The following is a 25,470-nucleotide window of genomic DNA, read 5'->3' on the forward strand; positions in this document are numbered from 1 at the left end:
TTATGTGCACTCATCCCTAATGAGATGATTCCTTGTTGTGTGTTGGCTTTGTTAGTTTATAGTTTTTCTAGTTTTTGGTATTTATTTGCGATTGCGATTTATTTGTATATATCAACCTTGTTATCATACAAAGATATTAAATTATAGTTAGTTATAGACGGCACATCAAGACCAAAGTTGTGCGCCAAAAGTTATTACCAATTGGTAATAAGTCGTTGTCTTATTTTAATATGAAAATATGTCACAGCCTACTTAGATATCAATACAAAAGTTACATATTTACAGAAAATATGTTAATATGCGTATTAAAAACATGCAAATCACGATATAAAACAATATGAAATATTTACATTAGGGTTTTGGATCTTCACGGTAGATTCAGTAACCATCGCATGAGCGCAAAATTGTTATATGACAATCTTTCCAATGTCCACTCTATATAATAATAGAACTCTATCATCATATCAAAATGTTCTTTTTTAATCGGAAGCAACCTTTTTCTTAACTTCGCCTTTTTGTGGAGTCATTATTAATTCGTCTCTTCGTGTTTACACTGCGTTTTTTCTGATGTCTATGACAATTGTTTTTTTTTTCAACTTCGTGCTACGCTTTTTTTGCTGAACGCATTTCTAGAATCTTACTGTCCGTAAATTCAATGGTTCGAACTACTAAAGGGTAACGTTTTTGTTAAATATAATGCGTGTTTTTTTATCACCGAATTTGGCTAAATGTTCGAAGCGTGACTGTTCGCAATAAATATAAGGGGTCAATAGCATTCTTTGCATGTATCAGTGTGGCAAAATGCGAAAGTAATTCATTCAAATTAGCGAAGATTTATTTATAAATTGCAGTGATAAGGTCGAATTATTTTGCTTTATATTAATCTTGATTATGGTTTATTTAATCGCTAAAATACTCTTGACCAATGTTGAATCCAAACATTTGACGAAACGTCACAAAATCTGTCAACCTCCAACATCCGATTTGCACACATTGTTCGGACACATTGCATCCGTGAAATTGGCCGTGGCGCGGGTCGTCGACCTGCAACGGTGGCGCGGTGACGAGATCGTCGGGCCATCTTGAAGACCCGTCTTGCAGTTAGCAGACTGGCACTGTCGAGTCGTTCCACTGCGCTACTGTTTTAGGGCGGAGGTGATCTCGGTGCAACCGTTATCAATGGTTATTGGATTGCGTTTATTCATTGGTTTTGTTCCCGTTTCGGTCTGGAGGCCTTTTCCGGGATAAAGGACGCTATCATCCCGAATGTTTATAATATTTATTTATTTATTACTGAATCATACTCTATTACATTGGCATATATAAAGAACTAGAAAAACTAATTCCTACTCACAGAGATATAAATTACGTTACGGTTAACAATAAATCTTTATATCATAAAACAAACTCCCCTTTTTTGTCTGTATGTTATCGATTTTCTCAAAATCTATTGAACGGATTTTTATGAAGTTTCGTAAGGAGATGGTTGACCCTGGGACCATTATAGGTTACTTTATATCCCGGGAAAACTTCTACACGCATGCAAAGCCGCGGGCAAAAGCTAGTAATAACTATAAAATATTAGTAAGTAAGAGACAGGAGATAAAATAAGATTATATTTAACCTATACATTTTATTGTTACAGATGACAGCAGTAGAGAGGAGGTTACGTCTGAACAACAGGTGAGTTGCGTTTATAACTTGCAATATTACATTCTTGAGAGCAAGATGTATTTATTACGAAGTACGAACTTTATACAATTTTACGATACTGTCTTGCAGTTAGTTGTGAAATTTCCCTAAGGGATTCGACACGACTTTAAGGTACTAATAACAAGCATAATGCGGTCTGCAAATCCTTCTAATGATGATAAGATTTTAAATAAATTATAAAAGGGAAGCCGGTAGGAATCGGCTTCCTCTTCGCTACTTTCTTGTATGTTATGGGGCGAAACTACGGTGATATTCAGTACTATTCTAATTCGCGTCAAATCCGTTGTTTATAGCGGTGGCGATGCGCTCATACAATTCGATTCCTATCGGCTTCCCTTTTCTGTTTATTAACGTTAGTTTTAGTTTTTGTGTTTTATTAAATTGGTCGCGATATGATAACTAAGGCATTCTTTTCCCTCGGTTTACTCCACTGATTTATAGAAATAATAAATTTTTAGATACTCCGAAGATCGCACCTAGGATCTCCGCAGTTTTTTTAGCCTAAAGAAGGTAAATCACTTACGGTAACATTTCTACAATATCCAAATAATATGGTTTTATTAACAACATGTATTGATGTTGTAATTAAGGGCGTGTCCATTTGTTAGATTAGATATAGTAATGTTAAATTTATAACACAGTTACGATACGGATGACCCAATTTAGAGTAATGGTGGATTCGCCGTAAATGTACTGCAGGGCAAAAAAATCGACCCACATGTTAGGTTGTACAATAAATGGGCCAGCATTAGTACCATTGGTTCATACTAAGAAGGTACAGAGTTTCGTGTTAGTGAAATAAAAAAAAATCTTTACAATCTTGATTAATTTCCATAAAGGTTTTACATGGTCTCTTGCATTTTTGGAAGAAAGAAAATATTTATTTGTAACTGAACTAATATTAATTCTATGTGTAAACTGTTGATGTTCCTGTGTATAAGAAATAAATAAATAAACAAGCAAAATTACATAATAATTAACAAAAACAAAAATACTTAAATCAGCATCAGCAATCGCAGCTCAGCATATGCTGTTAAAAAAACCAGCGCTGATCTTCCGCGTTTCTTCTTTGGCGTTCCATGACTGTGGTAATGTATTGCCTCTACGGCGAATGGCAACATTATTATGTGAGCTTTGGTTTGGGACGGTTTGGGATCGATTTCCAGTTGAGTAACAGTGTTTTTTTTACATGATTGGTATATCTAAAAAGGCTGAATGTGAGGCAGGAGCTGGTCATAAAAACCAACCGAAGCAGATAATTTGATACACTTGCGTCGGCGATTTATAAAAAAATAGATCACTTTGGCCGCGAGTTTATACAGAAGCTTATCACATATTATGTAAACTGATAAATAAAACGTTTCGAGATTGATGCAACGGAAGCGTTCGGCTCGTACGTGTTTACCGTGCATACTTGCAGTTAAGCGATTTTAACTTGCAAAATATAAATATATATTTAAATTTAAAACAGTTTATAATTTATAATGTTTTATTGAAAAATATTTTCTTTTATTTAATAGATATTATAGCTGATAAAAAATCCCCTATTTCCATATTATTAAACTTCTTAAACATTAGTTTACCGCTGTAGTTCTAGAATCCTATCTAACCAATTAATTTTAGAAATTGCCACAAGAAACTCATCCAATATTTACTTCCGTATGTTTGTTACAGAAATAAATCACGCAGCATATCTGTAGTGTAATAATGTTATTTCATAGTATTATGTATTATAAGGCATTGGTAACAGTAGTTAAAATACATTAATTGCTCTAGTGTTGAATTAGGTACAATTAAATGTTACGCCAACACGTTCCGAAACATTTGGCCGGTAATGCATAAAAATGCGCATATTATTACTCAGTATATGCCGTAAGAATGAAGTTGTTTTATCATATAACTAGTTTTTGCTCGCGTTGCCCGCGTGAAGGAGTTTTTCGGGATAAAAGTCCCGCAAAAAGAGTATCAGATTTAATTATATTCATGACTCACTATTTTTGTTATAGTGAGTTCCACATAAAAGGTAGATATATGCTATCGCGGATTTTTATTTAGAACTGTTTAAGACAAACAATCCTACGGTACATCCTCTTTGTCTAACTCCAAAAGCTAGTATTATTTAAAATCATCTTGCTTATATTTTTACTCCAAAAAGAAATGGCTATAATCGTACCCTATTAATAAATCATTTTAATTTTAATAAAGAACCGTGCACACTGTTGATTCATTAAACAACGTTATCATCAAACATTGACCCGAGTCTATACAGCGCCAAAAACTCAATCCAGGTCAGGATTTGCACAAGTATTTTAATGGTTAAAAGGATTAAAACATCCGAGTTAGCGCTCGTTAATTATGCAAACAAGATAACTCGAATGTGGACCATTGTCGTATTGATTATAAGTTATGTTGAAATTTTATGGTTGTTTTGTGATGACTTCAGGGTCAGTGATGTAGGTTATTGTTAACGAAAAATCATTTACTATTCTATTTAATTAATGGCGATTTTAAAATGTTGCTGGTGGTAGGATATTTTTATATACGCCCTGATAGCGACCGCCGTACACAAGAAGTTAAACCCCGCCATAGTGCTCCACGTGAGTGTGTCGCGTTCCGGGTTCAGCTCGTGTATATCCGGTTATAACAGGCCGTCATTGTGTCGACTGCCGAGGAGTAACCATCTCTCGTCAGTCGACATTCTATTGGCTCCTACATTTATCATCAGGTGCAGATGGCCAATGTGCCCGTGTAAAAAATGCAGCCGCAATCAGTTATATATGCGTCCTTAGATTTTTTTAAGTTAATAGATGTTAAGATCTAACGCTTTAAATTTTTTTCATATCGCAACCGCGAGTGGCCCCTTTGATCGACAAATTGACACGAACCTATTTGATTAATAAAGTTTTCGTTAGGAATCGATTCCGCGGCCTCTTGTTTCGCTGACCGTCCTCTCACAGAGGGTGTCAAATTCATTTGATTTACCGATTTCTTCAGTAAATCAAAATATTTTTATTATAATAACAACATAATTAATTTAAATTCACATTCTTATACAAACACAGTATAAACTATCAACAACACGACGATCGTACTAATGTGGTGGTCGCAAGTCGCAACGGTACCGCGGTGTACCATCGACCACCGGCCCAGCATCCATCAACGTGATCAATGGAGCCGGCCCGTCGCGGCGGATCCGGTTGTCTCGGCGTAACTAGGAATTTGTTTAGGATGGGGGGGTCTGACCCCCAGTTCCTAGTTAATATTTGACAGTTGTTTATAATAGGAGATGTAATAATAGACTAGAAACACTTTTTAATGCTTGTTTTAATTAAAGCAATACCAATGTCTGTATGAATTTTGCAACAACTTCACAATCTACTTTGTTGATAGATCTTATTGCGAGCATATTTTTTTAATTAAATCCTGATTTTAGAATCTGAGCGGGTTTGACTACTGCGACTCGGGGGTCACATCCCCCAAACCTTCAACTCGGATACGTCAGTGGTTTCCTTATGGGCGATTCAAAACTTTATTGCCATATTTGTATCGTTCTTTATTTAGATAAGGCAAGAGGCGAGTTTGTTTATGTATGAGATGTGGTGTGGGCAGAGGGTCCATTGGGCTCACCCAGTTTTGATGTCTTAGTAATGATAACGTTAGGGCGTCGCGGTACTGGATCAAATGGTGTAATAAATTATTACATGAATAGGAGAAAATTTGTGGACGGCTCGGCTCCGCACCCACTGGTCCCCTGAAATTAGTACCTTGTGCCCACTAGTGCACTGTAATATTTTTAGGTATCATTAGCAATTTTTTTTAACCAGGTACGCTAAAGTGCTTCCCCTGCACCTGATGGTAAGTGGAGTGGGGTCCAATAGCATGTCGACTGACGAGAGATGACAACCCCTGGACTATTGATAACATTATGCCGGCCCGTTGGAGCCGGATATACACAGGCTGATTCCGGGACGCGATACACTTACATGGGCCACTATGGCGGGTTTCAACACCTTGTGTACGGTGGTCGCTATCAGGGCGGATATAAAATGTATTCTTCCACCAGCAAAAATATGAGATTCGAGTTTTAAGATGACTATTTTATAATTGGAAGGTTATTTCTTATTAGAAAAGTAGCAATAATGAATAATGTATGTAAAAGTGCTATCTAAAAAGAATAATTTATTCAGTACGTTTTAACTTTTTAAATGTTAGAGACATGTTCCTACGCTTGTCTATTTAAATATTGAAGTTATGTGATATTTAGTTTCTATTCACTCCATGTATGAAACTCGTGAGAATAAATGTGAGAAAGATGTGTTTGAAGTTACATTAAGATTCCGCAATACGCCACTATTTTTAACAGTGTGCGCCAAAAATGATACGTGACTTGAACACTGAACACAATCTCTACAAATTTCTGCAAACTTTAAAATCACAAAAGAATGTTGTGCTGAAACCACGTTTACTCTTTGAATTTAATAATTTTTTGCTTTTCTTTATGGTTGAGTTATTATCAGCTTCTAATTATCAAAATAAATACGTCTATGCCATCAGGCAGACAATTTCGTATCAAAACTATCGGTTGATCGGTCATCGAACAGCAATTCAAAAAAAGAACAAGAAAATAGTCGCACTAATTTCTACATCTGTAATTAACGACAAACAAAACGCAAATCCAAAGAAAGATGCCGATCGAGAATGTAATAAAACAACCACAGCACGAGTTATAAAAGATGTACCAAGAAATGGTTTCTAGTGAAAAACGACCAACTGAACTCAATACGAAGGCGTTCGTTTGATTACGTCTGTAATGGAAAGGTGCATGTATGAAGAATTTCACGTTGCACGTATAAACAATATTCGAACGACCAGTTCTCAAGGGTAAGATGAGGGTTCAATCACATCTCACGCGGTGAATGAAATGGTACCCGACTCAGTGGAAGCGCACAACGTTGGATCAACTCGTCTTGCAATCACAAGGATGTTTGATTTGGCAGGGTTATTAGGGATACAGGAGGAAATAATGCTAGTGGTGGACCGTCTAGTTTTTGCGATTGTAATCGATAAAGCGAAAGTGAGTTATGTTATCGATCTTGGGTTATGAGCGGTCGCGCGTTTGTTGCTAGGTGCTGGCCGATGGAATTTATAGCATTCGCGTTCGCAATTTGTGTTTTAGTGATGTTTTTGTTGTTTTCTGCGAGAGGTTTTGTGGTCTGGAAAATAGCGTATGTAGAATGTGTTTTCTAGATTATAATCAATAAAGTAAGGCGTTTTATTATAGCAATAGGTAATCAATTATGGAACAATGTAGCCAACGGGTAACAATGGTCGATAAAGTATACGGTAGGGTTATAGAAAAATACAATTTTTAGTGTATAGAACATATATTATATCTAATTTCCGCGTTGATAACATTATGAATATAATAAACTGTGGAATAATTATTAACATATTTATATCAAAATAGTACGTCATATTCATCTGAATTTATGAGATCGAAACGTCCACAATGCTAGAAGAATGTCGAAGGCCAACATATAAGGAATGAAACGGAGATAGAGGCTGGGATGACAAAGGGATAATATCAGTTTCACTGATCATACTCAACAGCAACCAATATCAATGTTAATTTGTAATGATGACCTTTCATACACCACTAATAAAGTATAGTATCGTATGCACCACAATGCGATACGAATCCCGCAGGATAAGATTTCATTCAACACGAGGACACGACTGACATCTGCTAATTAGGAGTGACGGATAAATTGTGTGCAGTCTCGAGTGTTGCATAACCACGTCCTTGCTGTGTCTGGCTTGTTGCCAGGATTGCTAATTTGGCACCAGAGGGTACGAATGTGGATGGTGTTTTTGAAAAAGCTTTTGTGTAAACTGCGTTTTGTGTAAGTTTGACAGTTTGTGTAGCATCTTTCAAGTGTTAATGTTTGACAGTGTTTGCAACGTCTTTCAAGTGCTGTTTTTCTTTTTTAGCTATTAGGATGGAGAGTATTCAATTTTAGATTAGTATTAATATGGTAATTGGCAGGGGAAACTGATTGTTGAGTGTTTAATACAGTGACAAAGCGTGAAATTTTCTGAAAGAGACCCATACACAGTTTATAAGTATGTATTTAAAATGGGGTCTGCAGATCGTTGTAATGATAATTACATTTTATATAAATTACGGAAGGGAAGTTGGAAGGAATTGGGTTATATGGACCCTTAGCCACTGGTTTACTATTTTATTTATTCTAATTAGAAGTCTCAAATACGTAGCCGGCAGGTGGCAGTAGGGTTTGAATTGATGTAACCAGAACACTTACATCCCTTCAGTTAGAAATAATTTCTACAGAATATTGCTCCAACACACCAATATTAATAAATAACGATATAAATGTAAATTAAAATACAGATCGTGATGGGTGGTTCACTCTTTGATCTTTTTGGACAATTGCTTGCAGCCGGCTCATAATCGCCGTAATGGATTGTATAATAAAAGCCTTTAATGAAACTCTATTTGGTTAGCAAACACCTGTACATGAGCCCGTTTTCTAAGTGTCCGTGCATCTCGTTTATTTTAATTTCGTATCGGACGTCACGTCTCTGCCGCTTTTTGCGTCAAGTTTTTTCTATATCTTCATTTACACAGGAATGCGTAAATAGACATGTTATTCAGGACGACTTAATTGGAACGAGTAATAGCTTTGATAGTGTATGGACTAGAGGCAAAATATAAATAAATATCGTTAAACTAGACGATTGCCTCGGTGGTGCAGTAGTACTGCATTCGCGGTCCGCTAGCGCTCTGAGGTCCTGGGTTCGAATCTCGGGTCAGGCAAAGTGATATTTGGTTTTTTCTGCTCAGTATCAGCCCGTGTGGAATTTGTGCTCGATATGGCGATAGTCTCGCCCCCTATCACATCATGGGATGGAACACACTTGGCGAAAAGTGGATGCGTTGGTTGCGTCTCTTCATACCTTTTCAAGAATAAATGCATAATGTGTGTTGTGTAAACTAGACGATGTGGTTACTAGAGAAATTAAAATTGACAACTGCAGTTTACGATGAATCAGAGACTACCGGCGAATTAATTCACGATAATAAATGCGACGAAGCGATCGGAAATATTGTAAAAGTAAATACATTTGAATATGCATTCCATCAACACATTAAGGTAAAGTATGTCATTCGAAATAAAGAGGTCCAAAAATAAACTGCATCAAACGAGTTTCGGGAACCCGGCGCGCGTTTGTAATAACATATTGAAAATGTCATTGCAACGGTAAATGCATGTAATATTATTTTTGGCGTTATATCTTCACTTAATCTTTCTCCACAGGAGGTAAGATGTTTTGTGTATCTGAATGGATGGATCTAAGGGTATGTAAATATATTGCACGTAACAAGATCACCCACGTTTAGGTAGGGGATTAGATGCAATGAATGATACTTCAATTAATGACATGAGGGTTGCTTATAATTTAGTAATGTTTGTGGTTTATTATTCTCGAAAAGTATACTACCGTATTAGATTTGTAAACGTAGTCCTAATGTTGATCTACGAGATGAGAAGGTTTTGCGTCCAACCGTCACAATAATTAGGCCGGCCCAACTGTCTTAGTTTGGTCTTTCAAATGACATTATAAAATGTTGGTAGCACTCCCTTAGCTGGAAATACTATTAAAATTTTATTAACATTTTTGGATTTTTCTTGGGTTCTACGAATCGATATGTTATGTTCCAAAGAAGAAATCTCGAAGGAAGGTCGGATTATTATCAATGTGACCTTTTTAAACGATCGTTATGTCAATAAAGTGGTGTATGAATGTACCAAATTGCTGTTTAATGGTGTATTTGTATCGTAAATCTTCAGTTATCCGATCTCTGTGTTATAAGTCATATATCAGTTTGATATTTTTGGCAACTTGATCTGTGACGCATTTATGTGCTCGTTTATTGGAGACGGCTTACAAAATTATGCCTATAACTTGAATGTGGGCTGATCATGTTTTTTAATAGCTTATTATTCTATTCAAAGGTCATAATACATTATAGTCCTATTCATCGACATATATATGTGCGACTACTACTAGATCTGGCGTTCCATACATTCATTGTGTTAGACTCAATTGTACTGCAATCCGTACACCTGACTTTAGTATGATTTTAACATTGACAGCGTGTGGTTATATACACAGTGGCGCTTATAATATAAGAACCTGAATCTAAATTAAACCTGGATGTGAATAAAAAAATATTTGTCAAATAAGTAAAATAATTTGTTGTTCAAGTGAATAATTTAAGTTATAACAGTGACGTTTTGGTTGCCATTTAAGTTTAGATTTTGAACAAATATTTCATATGGACGTTCGTGTCTATAGAATATACGTCAATGATCCTATTTGTATTATCAAAATAGTTGCCATCTAGATATTTGCGTTCAACATTGTATGTTGACTTTATGAAATTAACTAGCTTAACATTAAAAATATAATAAACTGTAGAATCTAATAAAAATTCCAGAGATCTTTGATATTGGACGTTACTTTATATTGCATTAAATACCTTCATTCCTTACATCGAATGTTACTTACTCCCAATATTTCTTACTATTGAATGATCTTGTTTACGGCCATCTTCGTCCGAACCGGTTTGAGTATACTCATTTACTGTAGGTCCGATAATTTCACCACTAAAAGGCCAATTGATCTAACGGTGTACAGTAGGGCTGCCAGGTGTGTCGAAATTGATATTGTTGATATTCATTGAATTATTATCTCTTTGGATATCATTGATGTGTAGTAAAGATATTTTTTTTTTAGAACTTGATCCCTATTTGTGTTATTTTTGGTAGTATCGAAGAAAATTTTTATTTTTTATTTTTTTGCACTAGATGATTAAGGTACCTTGCTTGTCATAACTTCTACATTATTTTCGTTTTTGTGAGAACTTATTGTACATATATCGTTTAGTTGTAAAAAATAATAAAACATATTAATTTCATAATATTCTTTGCATAGATTAAAATTTAGCTTTCAGATATTTTCTACGCTATGTCTTTTGACCTTACCTTTTCATGGTACTATATACCGTTGAGAATTTCAATCTGCCAACCATACCTCGGCCTGTAGCGACGCTACAAAATGCATTTTCACGGATTTTTTCTCGAATGGAATGATTACGTAAGTTATTCGTCTTAAAGTTCCCTGCATCAATCACTTTAAACACTAGACGTATCATTTTCAATCAACTTCACAAATATCTGCAATTTACTGTATCCTTATGAAATTTATTGTTATCATAGTCAAAGGGTTTTATCGAATTATCAATTGCGATGTTCAGAAGTGAAATTGTAATCTTTATGTCGAAGCGATAAGGGTGTGATGGATAGTGTCTACTTATTTGGGTATTTTGAACTGGACGTAACTGGTAAAAATGTAATAAATAAGTAATTGTGTTTTTTTATGTTACTAGGGGCGAATGAGCATACGTTTTACTTAATTGTAAGTGATCACCGCCCATAAAAATTTGCAATACCAGGAGACAGAGAATCGTTGCCGGCCTTTGTATTAATGAATACTTCTATTCATCTCTTACACTGAAGTGATATATTACTTTATGTATCAATCACAGAGGACAATTGAAGAAAAGACCATAGAATTGCATATTATGTGCAAGATGTCATATCTTTGCCAATCACTTCAGTTATGATAGCTATAGAGTGGGAAAAATAGAAAATATATGTATAAGGAGTGAAATCTTCATGAAACCATGATTCTATAATATCTCGAAGGGGCCTACACCGAGCGTTCGACTTGAACGAAACTTTTTTGTTGTGTCATTGAGATCGCCGCGCCGTTGATAAGCTATTGTTTTATTTTTTCAACTTGACATTGCCGTTAATGATCGTCTGATGTAACACCAACCGGCTGCGCCGGCGCATCGGTCGCGTACACCGTAACCACTTCCTGATTCAAATCGTTTCCGCTAATATTGTAAATGTTCACGTTTGTTATGTTAAACTATTTTGGTATATTAATTAGGATTGTTCAAACTTTGTGTTGAGAACTCCTTTTGTTACGGTTTGTTACTATAAATGGTAGAAAGTTATACTAATATGTATATTAAGTATTTTTTTTTGCCATGATTGATTTATTTATGTTTTTAATTTAATACGCATTAGTGCTTGAATGTTAATTATAACGAAAATAAAATCTAACTCAGAGACTTATTAATGGTCGACGATTTTAAATGTCCATTAACCTGTATTTAAGAAATATTCTTTATAACAAAAAAGACTAGGGACGCTGGTGTTTAGTGAAAGTGAATTTAGTACCAAATTCAAATAGAACTAATGCCTAGATTCCGATCTCTTAAATAAATTGTATATATTTACTATTAAATATATTCTTTACTATTACAGTCTTACTTATAAAAAAATCGCGAAGCCTTGCTTAGTTAACACACAAATTTAATCGATCAGCTGTAAGTCAAAACCCGTCATTTTGCCTCTTAATAAGGCACTAGGAAACCGGTGATGTTTTTGACAGCTATTTAAGCAATTCTTAACCACCTCTTAACGCTAAAACAAGTTTATAAGTAAAACTGTTAAGCATTAGCATTAGTGATAAGTATGTGTCATCGCAAACTACTTCCACGCATGAGACGCCAACAGCATATCATTATGACAGGCCAGTCGCGGTCATCGTTTAGCTCTTAACTGGCCGTGCTTTGCCTATATAACACATCGGAATGCCTGTCTCCAAACAATTTACATATAAATCAATATTAAACTCCATGTTTTGACTTCGCAATGCCATTGTCCGAGAATTTTTGCCGATTATTACGTGGAAACTGCTCGTACATTGATGTTATATGTGGATATTATTTACAATGTATGAGATTTAAATGTTGGCGAATTGGTTCGCGGGATGAATGTGTAATAACAATTGTTGAGGTGTTGGGGTGTTTATTAATGTGGGAATGGGGACATTGTGGTATACTATGGCAAATAGTTTGACAATATATTCTATTGTACCGATGTCCTCTGAGAAGTAAGTTCTTATGATCGAGTTTGTTCATCATATTTCCGTCCCATAATGTGATAGAGCCCGTGTTTATCCGGCACAATGAAAGCAATAAAGGTATTTTTTTGAGACGATATATTTAGTTACTTTGAGTCAAAGGTCGAACGGAGGACTGTATTGGCGCCACGACTGTTTGCCTATAATCTGTTGAAAAACCATTTAGAACTATGCATTGCTAAGGACTATATGGTACGAAGCATTCATCACCCTAAGACGTTAAAAAAAATCCTATAATACCCAACACTTGAATCGGTTGTAATTTGTCTTTTAACCTAGAACACGACAGCGTTTTCAAACTAATGCTGGCCTGCAGAAATAATAACATAAAGACAATTTCACCTCACCCAGGGTCAATTCGATTTCGTGTGTAATAAAATCGAATTTTGCCGCAATTTGAAACATCGAATACATGTCCAAACAACAAATCACTTGACAGTTATGGTAATAAACAGAACTAATAGGAACCTGTCGCTGTGTTTCGAGGTCGTCTAAAACCTATTAAATGTTCAAAGTAATGGTATTAACGCATGAATGTGTTGGAAAGTTGTAACCCTTTGATTGTAATTGCAATTTTTGAGGTTATGGCTTGTAACACTAGACATTTTGCTTATAAGTTCTAGCATAGTTAAATTAAGAAGTAGAAAGCGGTTATATCCTGGTTGTGTGGAACGGACTCCCGAGACGAATGTTCGCAGGTTCAAAATCTCAGGCCACGCACCTCTGACTTTTCTAGAGTTATGTATATTCTTTGTGAATTATAGCTTGCTTTAACAATGAAGGAAAACATCGTGAGGAATCCTGCATACCTGAGAAATTGTCTAAGAATTCTGAGGGTATGTGAAGTCTACCAATCTGCACTAGGCTAGCGTGATGGACTAAAGCCTAATTCCTGTTATTAGTAGAGGAGGCCCGTGCCCAGCATTGGCGTATAATGCAGGGCTGATATTATTATGATACATAGTTTTTGTTTTTACGGGTAAGCGAAGTAATCCCACTGTACCTGATGGTAAGTGGAGTGCGGTCCAAAAGAATGTCGATTGACGAGGGATGATTACCCCTCGGCAGTCTACACAATTATGCCGGCCTGTTGGAACCGGATATAAACAGGCTGATCCCGGAACGCGACACTTACGTGTACTATGATGGGTTTTAACACCTTGTGTACGGTAGTCGCTATTCGGGCGGAAATCAAAATTATTCTACCATTATTAACACAGTCTGTAAATTTACATCTTTTTAACAACTCATTTATTAAAAATATTGCAGTCAAATCTTTATGGCCAATTGCTGCAGACGCTGCAAAGAAATTAAGAGGTTAAATAAATAGAAGTTTGAATGACATCAGCGAATAGATTTAAGTGGATGCTCTTGAATTTGATTACATTCTATTTCGATAACCAACTTATCTGAATGCAATAAATAAGGATTAATTCATGTCGCAAATTCGTAATAGATTATACTTCGTATTGGTCGACATATAGGAAATGCGATAGCGGTATTCAGCAACGCAAAAATGTAAGAAACATCGCGCTTTACATAATCTTTTCATCCATTACCTCTATACATATTATTACGTGGCACGATAATGATTATAATCATGAGATCCAAGAGAACCGATAGTACGGTGCCTGATAAGCTGGTGGCAGCGAGACGCAAGCGGCGGCACCGTTACAAAATCATAGGAACTCCTAATGGACCCGAGGGTGGTGGTTTGTAATTATATTTACTGTTAGATCGTTTTTACTTGTATACGATCTGATGCGATAATGGGTCTGAAGGTAATCTCGGGTTAAGAAATTCATTCATTCATGACTTCCTGACAGATGGAAGACTAGAAAAGTGATAATTGGAAAAAAAATTATGTATAGAATTGGATATGGTTGTTGCTGTGTAGGTGCGAATGCAGTAATGAGGAAGTTGTTGAAATGAATAAAAAAACGAAAAGATGGAGGAATGTGTTAGCAAATAAGAAAACTTAAGAAACTGATAAATTTTCAAATTACATTCGAGAGAAATAAGAGAGATGATATAAACGGCTTTGAAACGGTTATTATAGAGATTGTTGCTGACATAGCATGAAAAATAACGGAAGAATCTATTGTTGTTGCAATCTCGGTTCGCGAGTGTTACGGGCCATATGACGTCACAGAAAAGTCATATCTAACAGCGCATCCAATCAGTTGTTCTGCCTCGTTGACTTTTTTACTCTGTTTGCTTTCTAAGCGTACGAAATTAAAAAGAATCGTTTTGGCAGAAGAGACGGGTAAAACCAATTCATAAATTTTTGGCGCAGTGATAAAATTATACGGTCATTATGTTTAAACTAGAAAATCCGCTAGTTCTAATGAACGCAGAAAAATGCAAACTTAATCTTCATAAACATCGAATCGAGGCCAATGTTTCCTGCACTCGGTTAATCAATTCTGTTTATATTATTCGTCTATGATTTATGACTGTGTGCGTCGCTAACGATGCCTTTTATGCGAACAGACAAGACAGATTGTTCAAACAAAATCTTCGGACACGACAATCGTATTGTTGCGGTCTCTAGGTTGTGCTAATTGACAAATGTTACATCTAATTTGGCATCTAGATTTGCTGACTAAGGATCTTATTGTTGCTTAATCATTGAATCCCACACTGGAACGGTTGGATCCCTTTTAAGATGTGCCTAGATGCAATTTTGAAGTGGCTCGTAAATATTCTGATGTAAGATGATAAGTGCTGAGATTTGACGTTTTAATAACCATGTAATTTTACCATAGTTTATATCAGCCATAGTTTATCTAATTTATATCTCGACGCCATTTTGTCTATAAGTTTCGTTAGGTGCCAAAGATAGCACATCGGTTACAATTTTGCCAAAGTCATCATTAGTATCATCAAGATGTAAATTCTTAACTTTGTGATTGGCGCATGGTTGAGTGCTATTATTGTTATCAGCACTTTTGTGTGCGTTTCCCACGGTGCCACCGGGGCACTATTGTCCGTTCCGAAAATCCCCTGAGACAATTCTTGACCCTGTTCTAAATTTTCATGTAACACATTATTACGAGTAGTATCTTGATAATGCGCTGCAATTTTTATATTATTCTTGAAATTTTATAACTGTTCATTATTTAAAATGTGTTTATAAATTAATTGCCAGTTATTTTCGTTTGACTGGTATATTTGTTATTCTTATATCTGTGAACTTTGGTCTACTTTCGTTTGTAATGTTGTTTTGATTTGTGACTGCACAATACGCATGAGTTAGCGAGTTATTTGAATAATGCATGTCATTGTTCTATCTAGTTTTGATTAGGTATCTGAATGACTACCAAAGCAGAATGGCATGGCGGAGCTATTATTTCTTCGTCATTTTCTACATTATAAAAAAGGTTACGTGACACTTTCGATGTACTTAATATGTATTGCTCGCAACTTCGTTCTAGTAAAACTGCTTTCCGGGGATAAAAGACTATAATATATTAATCCAGAACATTATCAAACTCTTCCCTCTATCTATGTACAAAATATCATCCAAAGCTGTTGATAGGTTTACTTCTAACCAACATCACCCAAATTTATAATTTTAGTAAGATGCTCTAGGCATTCTGAAAGAGCTATCCGTAAGATAGATGTGACATAGCTAGAGAGCGCTGAACTTTCGCGTCTCTCACATAAAAAGCGTGCTCGCAGCCTTGACCGAGCGGGCATGCCTCAGCTGTGACTTGCTCATTTACTTCAATATTACGTGTACGATTGTACGCGAGTTTACTTGCTTGCTATATTTTCATTATGCTGTTCATAATTTATGGTACTTTAACCAGTTTCTGGTGAAATATAGTCGCTATTGTGTCCGTCAGTTCATGTGTTGGAGGACCTTTGTTATTGACGTTTGAATGATGTTCATTCTTCCAGGAAGAAAAATATTGAACTTAAGTTCATTTCACTTAAATTTTTTCTCTTCACCATTGGCAGGAGAGTAATGCACTATTCAAAAATAATACGTTCTGAGTAAGTGATCCTTGTTAGCAGGAATTCTTACATAATTTTGGTACTGTTGAATATTTTATACGTACAAGTGTAACACAATTTCTAAGTCGGAATGATTATACTAACCTGCTAGATATTTTATAAAGGCCTCGAAGGCCGCGAAGGCTGCTCCGCGGAGTGAGGTCGATGACCGATCGCGAACGTATACATTTTATGGGGTCATATAAACCCCCATTCGCGGCCTAATGCTGATTACTATCAGGTAATGGTAATCGACTTCAATGTCTTATGATTGCCTAAAACTCATTTAAGAATGGGTATTGCGTGCCGAAATTGGAATCATTGTAAATATCCATTTCCTCTGTGAGGACATAAGGCAACTTATACCACTCAGTTATTGTTGTTTCGTATTATAAGTTGGGAAGATTAGTTTATACAAATAAACTCTTCATTTTTATAAGCTGCAAGCTGTTTTGTTTCAAAACTGCATTATGTAAAAATTGGAAGTAACATTTCAATTACTTCTAACAATGGAATTGCATTAAAGCCATGCAAAGTTCGCAGAACACCGTTGATACATTGTTATATTTTCGAACACTGACCATTGATTTTTAAGAATATATAAGCTCAATTATTTTTAAATATAATGATTTCTTTTGTTTCAATTTTTATTTTGCACAATTATAAAATGTAGGTAAATGTAACTTTGACTTTTGACTCCCATGGTCAGGAAGGCTGTAGTCTTCGAAACGTCGGTAGCAAATTATAATATAAAAAAACCTGGATAAATTCCGATAAATAATTTTATTTTATTATGACGAAAAAATCAACTGTGAAAATTATATCTCCACACGTATACATTCGATTAGAATCAGGGTTTACCCAAATTTTCCCATTGTTTTGACCGAAGGCAATTATATTCCCGTAGTACACATGAATTCTATTAGAATAAGAATATATCAAACTATTCCTAGTTTCGTAATCGGAATCGCAGCCATGCAACTCGAGTCAACATTTCGTTACGTCTTATTTGTCAGCTTTATGTTAATTAGTTTGTTAATATCGAATACTTATGAATATGCATAGGGATACGATGAGATAGCGTGAGAGTTAGCGTGACTAATATTTTGATATACTATGTTCAGTGCGTGTTTTATTGTCTAAACTAATATTATACATTAAAAGAGTGTAGAAGTTTGTAGGTTTGTATGAGCTCATCTCTGGAACTACTGCACCGATTTTGAAAATTCTTTCACTAATAGGAAGCTACATTACTCATGAGTGCTATAGGGTATTATCACTCTAAAAACTAGGCTGGTAACACTAATCTATACATCAAATAAAAAGTTCTGAGCTTGAAGTATATCGCCTATGTATAATTTTAAATTATTACACAATTAAAATATTATAATTGTTTATTATAGACTAGTTTGAACTGTGCAGTGCCAACGCCGGGGAAATACGGAGCAACAGTCATAAACTTGAGTAAATCATGTACACAACTGGAATGTCTATCGATGATTACATTATTAATTAAATTTCGGTCATGCAAAAATGATTATGTTGTGTATTTTTTTTTAAAGTTTGTCTTTGTCATTCTTTGTTATTCCTTGGTATCAGACTTTAAAGGATTTTTTAAAGGTTTTCTTTACTAATTTGTGCAAATGAGATTTTTTATTAATTATTTTTAATTACATTTCAGGTAATAAATAAGAGAACATTACAACAGATTAAAGGTATCCAATTACATTTTTTATTTTACTTAGTGGATGTCTAAGCCTTAGTGCCTATCACCCTATAGGGCACATATTCCAAGCTTCGGGCTGATAATGAGAAGAAAAATGATTATCAGACGTAATAAGTATATTTTCTTTAATCTAGGGGCATGCATTTGACATTTCCTGGAAGTAGGATATATTATATCCGCGTGGATAGCGACCGTACACAATGAATTAAAAACCACCATAGTGGCCCACGTAAGTGTCGCGTTCCGGGATCAGCCTGTGTATATCCGGTTCCGACAGGCCGGCATAATTGTGTCGACTGTCGAGGAATAATCATCTCACGTCAGTCGATATACTACCAATAGTATGGGGTCCAAACCCCACACCACTTACCATCAGGTGCAGTCGGATCACCTTTAAAAATACGAGAGATGATTACTTTCCTCAGTCGACAGACACTCAGTTTTCCCGGCTTCTAATATATAGAGGCAACCCGTTCTAGGTTGTTTTTTTTAGTGTTACAATAAACCCATGTTGTAATGTAGATGCCGTCGCGGTCCACTTGCACACTTGACGGCTGATTTAGGTTTAGAGTTGAGACCTAAACGAACCGGTTGGGCACCGGCACATCGCGGCTGGTAATGGCCTGTGGGTTAGTGGTGTTAATGTGATCATAAATGTGGGCGAAATCGAAATGTGATATAGGATGGTAAATTGCTGTATGATATTTCGCTGAAGATGTTTATTGATAAACATTATGATAGTAAAGATTTGATCACTTGAAATTAAAAAAAAAACTATTTTTGGACTTTATAGCCGTTTTTATATTATAATTTTCTGCCGACGTTTCGAAGACTTTGCAAGCTTCGTAGTAACGGGGCGGACTGAGGTGTTTGTCATCTGAAAATTCAAAGTTACAATTTCTACCTACATTAAATTAGTTTTAGGATACAATGAGGCTGGCATAATCTTGCAGACTAAGGCCTCTAAGCTTATTCATTAAATAAAGATTAAAAAAAAAATTCTACCTACATTTTAAAATTATACATTTTTTTAAATTTTGTAGCTGTTGGTGGTCCGATTAACGGAGAATGAGCTCACAGTGTCTTGAAGTCTGGCGGCCGGTCTTGATGATCCCTTGGAAACTCAATTCATAATAAGTTCTCTGAAGTCGCTATAACGAGAGAGGGTATATAGGATTAGCAATACGTAACAAGTAAAAACGTAAAGACTTACGCCTCTTATCTCCAAAGGGGTAGGCTGAGCTACAACTACTGCACGCACTTCCCGCCACATGTACTTTGTTTCATGATGTGATAGGGCCGAGCCTGGCGTTTTAGAACAGGTATGCCATAAATTTCCGTCAGGCTACTTGCTATCTAAAAAATACGATATTTTCTGTACGTGAATTTTAAGAAAATCTTCTTACTCTTAATAATATGTTTAAATCCTTGATTAAAATTAAACTATTAATTTATTCTGAACCGGAATGTTACCAAGTTAATTTCTAAGTCAATATCAATATTAGCCATGTTATGTTTAATTAAATGCCACGCATGTTTTACGATTAATGTATGTATGAAATAATAAATGAGAAGCAGGGAAAATGCTAACGGATATTATTCTGCTAAACGTAGTAAAAGTCACTTAAACATGAATAATTTAAGTATAGAGGGAAGATCATAAAATGTAATAAGCTCTTGAAGCAAGCTTCATCTTCGTTCGAAGAAAAGCATATGCAATAATGAAATATCGGCCCGTATAGATGTCTAAAGCTGAAATACTCTTAAATATTTCGCTTTTTGCGTTCAATAGTTGTTCGTTGATAATTCACGATCTGTCTGTTCTAATATATTGTATGAAATGTTTAGACAACAATACAAAAATTAAATATACCATGCTTAAAAAAGGAAACTTTACGTAAATAAGTAGTATCTTTGTTCGAATAATTTCAACTCCACCGAATATAAAATAATTTAAAGGTGGGTGGATTTTTGTTTATTTACTTTTATTTGCCACTTAACAACTACTTTGACAGGGTAGCCCTAATATATTAGTGTTTCTTTTTTTTATACTATTCTGTAATGGAAGGATGAATATATATGTTGATACGTGCTTATGGTTTCAGGTTCTTTATTTGACTGCACTCATAATACTAACTTATAACAATACGATACATAGCTTATATCCTAAGTACACACACTACAATACTATAAAATTATTCTTAAATGTAACATTAACTATCTTTAAAAACTAGGTACTATAACAAATTAAATATAGTGATATCTTAGTGAAATCACTCAGAGTACACAAAAATATGTCAATTTTTTCTGGGCGCGTGTGATAGGTGCCTTATTAAGCAAAGTTGTTTTATTTGTATTCATCTGCTTTGTTTCCTGAGTAGGTTATATTATATATAATTTCTAAGTTCATAATAATTAATCACCATTCTGTAGGATCTTTCTAGTAGTAAATTCTGATTAACACTAAAATACTTTCTCTCACGTCACAGACAACAGTATTGCAGAAAATCCTCGTTCACGCAATATTTACTATGTTTCATTGTGTTAATCAGCTTTACGTGAAAATTACATATGTGCTCACAAAGATTTCTGAAATATTCTCACCGTTACAAGAAATTTTCCTTTGCAATTCAGATTCGAGCTATCATAAAATAATAGTCCCTGCTAGCAGAATTTTGGACACGGCGGCTAATCTCAGCAGAGATCAGCCAGGTACGCAGGAGATATTATAGTGCACAAGTGTGTGCGGGATACACAGGTTCACTCTCTGTTCCTTTACTCTCATAGTCCAGTGAGACAGCAATCCGACATGACCGGAGGGATCAGGCGCAGGATCAACGGCTTTTCGTGCTTTTCGAGGCACGGGGGTATCACACCACAAACTTCCTAACTCCGTGCGACCGACTAAGTAATTTTTTTAAGACGGAAAAGCTTAGTCACAAATATTTTGTCCCGACCTGGGATTCGAACCCAGGAACTTAGCGCAGTAGTCATACTCGTACCACCGAGGCAGTCTATCCATAAAATACTCAAGTATCAAAATCACTGTCATCTATGTCAATGGTTATAGCATTGTCTTCATGAGCATCACATAAACTGCCGCCTCAATTCTCTATAGTCTAGTGGTTAGCTAGGGTGCAGTTCATTTATTACACATTTCACTTAGTAAATTGAGAAGCTGGCATAGATATCTGTATCGGGGCCACGCAATCCGACCGTCACGGCATCTTCGTTAGCCTTCGTGTTTTGCATAAAATTATGCTTTTTGACCATAATGTATTATGCGTTCGTTATACCACATTGCTTCTTAATTATCGAATTGATTTGCATTGTGATGACTAGGTTGAAGAATATGTTTTTCACCATAATGTATTATGTGTTCGTTATTTCACATTTCTTAATTATCGAATTGATTTGCATTATGATTGAAGAGTGTGACTTAATGTTATCGAATTATTTGGATATGGTTTTAGCTTCAAGGTTGTGTTAAGTAATGTGTTGGGAACTAATGTATTTCTGGTGTTTACAACATTGGTGTCACGGGCGAAGGTCTGTTTTTGAGGAACGTGTAATGGTCGATGGGTTTGTGACAATATTTCGATGGTGTACCTTTGAATGACGCAATTGTATCTCCACTTTAATGTTATGGTTGTACATATCAATTTATGTTTTTACTCTGATCGGATCAAACGAAATCGTTTATGGCTTATCGCATCTGAAATTAACTATTTCGTCACAAATATATTATATACTTGCGTCCATCTTTTATGTGACTTCTACACCTTACCACGTGTTCAAGTCTTCCAGTTTGCTTTGACTCGTATATTGAAAGTTGATCCGCCATCGGGAATCTTCCGTCACCACGCGATGGTGACCGCACGCCGTCACCACCAGATCGCATGACCATCACCGCATTACGCATTTCCTTCTCAGTTTCCCCATTCGATATAGCTGGTTATGATACATTGTGGTCCGCGCGCTTATTGAGTGAAAATTATACGACAGGTTTTGTTTTAATGTAGTTGTGTTCATTGTGTAATGCCGAGCCGCCATTTTTATAGCTCTTGTGTGGATATAATAATATCAACCCTGTTTAAACCCACTGCTGGGCACGGGCCTCCTCTACTACTAAGAATGATTAGGCCTTAGTCCACCACGCTAGTCTAGTCCTCAAAATTATTATAGAGAATTTCTCAGATATGCAGGTTTCCACGCGATGTTTTCCTTCATCGTTAAAGCAAGCGATAATTCACAAAGAAAACACACATATCTCTAAAAAGACTTTCATTAACCTGTTTAGTTACTATTTGTTTTTAAATATACGTATATAATTGAATATTTAATTATAACATATTTTAGGTAAAATTTGTCTACAGAGATATTAACTCGACCGACTTATACTCCATTAAAAGCTCTTGTTCTAAATACGTGTACCGGATGGGACCAGTTCCGACTCGAGTAATACTAAAATGTGTTAAAACTATGATTTGTGTCCGTTTTTTTTCTTCGATAGCCGGTTTCGACCATTGATGGGTTATAGCTTTGATCGTGAATACGCGATCAGAATTTTAATTATTTTAAGTTTTGATTGGGTTTTTGTGATTTGCTCTTTATTTGGCAACAATAATGATATTAAAAATAACTAATTAGAGGTGTGTATATTACTTATGTTTACGTGAATGTTAGTCATAAAAAAAACTAGTTTTCGTTTTTTATTGCGGTTTTTTATACTTTATTTTTCCCCGACGTTTGGAAGACTGCAGCCTTCATGGTCAAGGGCCGTCAATTTTTCCAGAGTATTACGCAGTGTCTATCCAACAGTGGCGAAGAGTGAAATTGTTCAAAAGGTAACCCGAGGCAATAAAAATGCCTTAGTTTACATACCGTAGCCAATTTAACATAAAAACATTAACTAATACAAACGTAAATCAACCTAAAAGGGAAGCCGGTAGGAATCGGGTTGTATAGACGCTTCGCCATCGCTATCCAATATTGATCGGGGGACTCAAATAATGTTATTAAATCAGAACAATGTGACAGCCTTTTGATGTGTTTATTTTCCTATAAAATAAGTGAAGACCCGTGTTCACAAGGGCTGCAAAGACTCCAAAACGCCAGGAGAAAATTACAATATAAAAAAACCGCGATAAATCCGGAAAAAAAAATGTTTCAATGTGTAACTGCGTAAAATTAAAAGAATTATTAAATAAAACTTATATAAAAATCAAGTCCAATCCACTGTTTCGTGTGTCCGCGACGTGTTATGACGTCAGATAATCCGATTGTACATAAAAAGAACCGGTTACGATCGACCGTTAAAGTTCGTTATCGATCTATCGCCCGGCCGATAGATTTTCGCATGTGTTCGATAATGTCTCATTCTCTTTGCTCATTGTTTTGTTTATGTTTGCATTGATTTTATAAACGTTTAGATACCGCATTGTTAAAAACGTTTTGATCAATAAGTTACCGATTTTTTGTGCTTTTTTTTACGTTTATTACAGATAAATATTAAGGGGTCCATGTAACAAGCGCAATTATGGTGCTTCTGCATCTACATACAATATCATTAAGTTATTTTAATTTTCATATTAAACATTTTGAAGTACTAGTAAATTATTTATTTTTTGGTGATTGCTAATTTAGTTTACAATATTTATTTAAAATTTACATGTATATTATTGTAGTTAAAGCCACTTATGTAATTGTATCTCTGGTTATAAGCAGTGATTGATGTATTAAAACAAAATTTACGACATGGTAATTGACTTAAGCCGATATATTATGGGAAATAGAGTTTTATAATTGTATAATTTGTATAATTGTATTGTATAATTCAAATATATTGATATTTGAAATCAGCACATTTTCATCCGAATTTTGGATCTAGTTGAAATTTTTCGAATAAAATCTCGCCTAAGTCAACTCATGACATATGATAGTCAGTAGAAATAGTTTCAAACCGAATTTAGCATAAACCAGTTAGTGGTTAATAATTTTTCGCATTACATTCGCCATCTAGACGTATAACAGACGGAAGATTGTTTAATATTGCAATACAAAGTTTATAACTGTCGTCATTTTGTCACAGTGTGGATAACTGCATTCAAAGTTTTGTCTTTCTCGGAATTTATTTGCTTTGACTGGTTTTTGTCGGTTCTAATTTGCGAACCGTTTAGAATTTGTTTAACTGCTATTGTCATGTCGGTTGGATTTGAGGAAGTCTTATAGTAAGTGTTTATTGTAAACAAATTATTAAGTACGATTTTTTTATTGATATGTTAAAGAACAATGAAAAGAATATCAACGCTATACTGCCGTGCTAAGCGCAAAAGCAGTATGTCAGGGAAACCTTATTTCGAGATAATTGAAGTTTTGTAAATATAATTTTACAGTTTTGTATGTAAAACTGAGATAGAGATAGTCTTTCAAGGTTTTTTTTTTAACAAACTCTAAACAAGATACCGTCTTTTAAGTAAGTTCATTGAATGGGCATTTCTTTAAGCTATCTGACGAGATAAAATAAAGATTTTGTTTTTTTTGAGATACCCCTTTTGAGCTTATTACGGCATATTTAGGTGTATTTAGGTGTCATACTGTTGTGCTCGCGCCTTATAACTGAGTGAGGTGTCGTCCATCAGGAATCGAATCCAAAACGAACCGATCGTAGCCTAAGTTATCACTAGAGCGGTGAAACAATAATCGAGGTCAATGAAACTTTCATTCAATTAGGTTTAGGTTTCTTTTTAGCACTCATCTAATTGAATAGTTGGCAACAAATATATTATTAGCTTTTGCTCTACTCTGTCCGTGTGAAAGTATTTGTCTAAGAATATAAAACATGAAAATATTGTCATTCACACTCAACCTATCGAATAAAAACATTCTATCAATCCTTTTGCTACGTGAACGGACAAAGGGACACACATTTCCGTCTTTATAGT

At 35.2% G+C, this 25,470-nt stretch overlaps 1 protein-coding gene across 4 annotated transcripts in view; it reads left to right on the forward strand.

Annotated features, from left to right (window-relative positions):
• Positions 1–25,470, forward strand: part of LOC115443189 (protein spire) — a 210,742-nt gene that overhangs the window by 53,058 nt on the left and 132,214 nt on the right. For all 4 annotated transcript variants that reach the window (XM_037441670.1, XM_037441668.1, XM_037441669.1 and 1 more), the window contains exon 2: positions 1,646–1,683. In XM_037441670.1, the coding sequence (XP_037297567.1) occupies positions 1,646–1,683 (38 nt within the window). The remainder of the gene's footprint in view (positions 1–1,645; positions 1,684–25,470) is intronic.

This window comes from Manduca sexta, chromosome 23 (genome assembly GCF_014839805.1).
Source record: "Manduca sexta isolate Smith_Timp_Sample1 chromosome 23, JHU_Msex_v1.0, whole genome shotgun sequence".
NCBI classification, from domain to species: Eukaryota; Metazoa; Arthropoda; class Insecta; order Lepidoptera; family Sphingidae; genus Manduca; species Manduca sexta.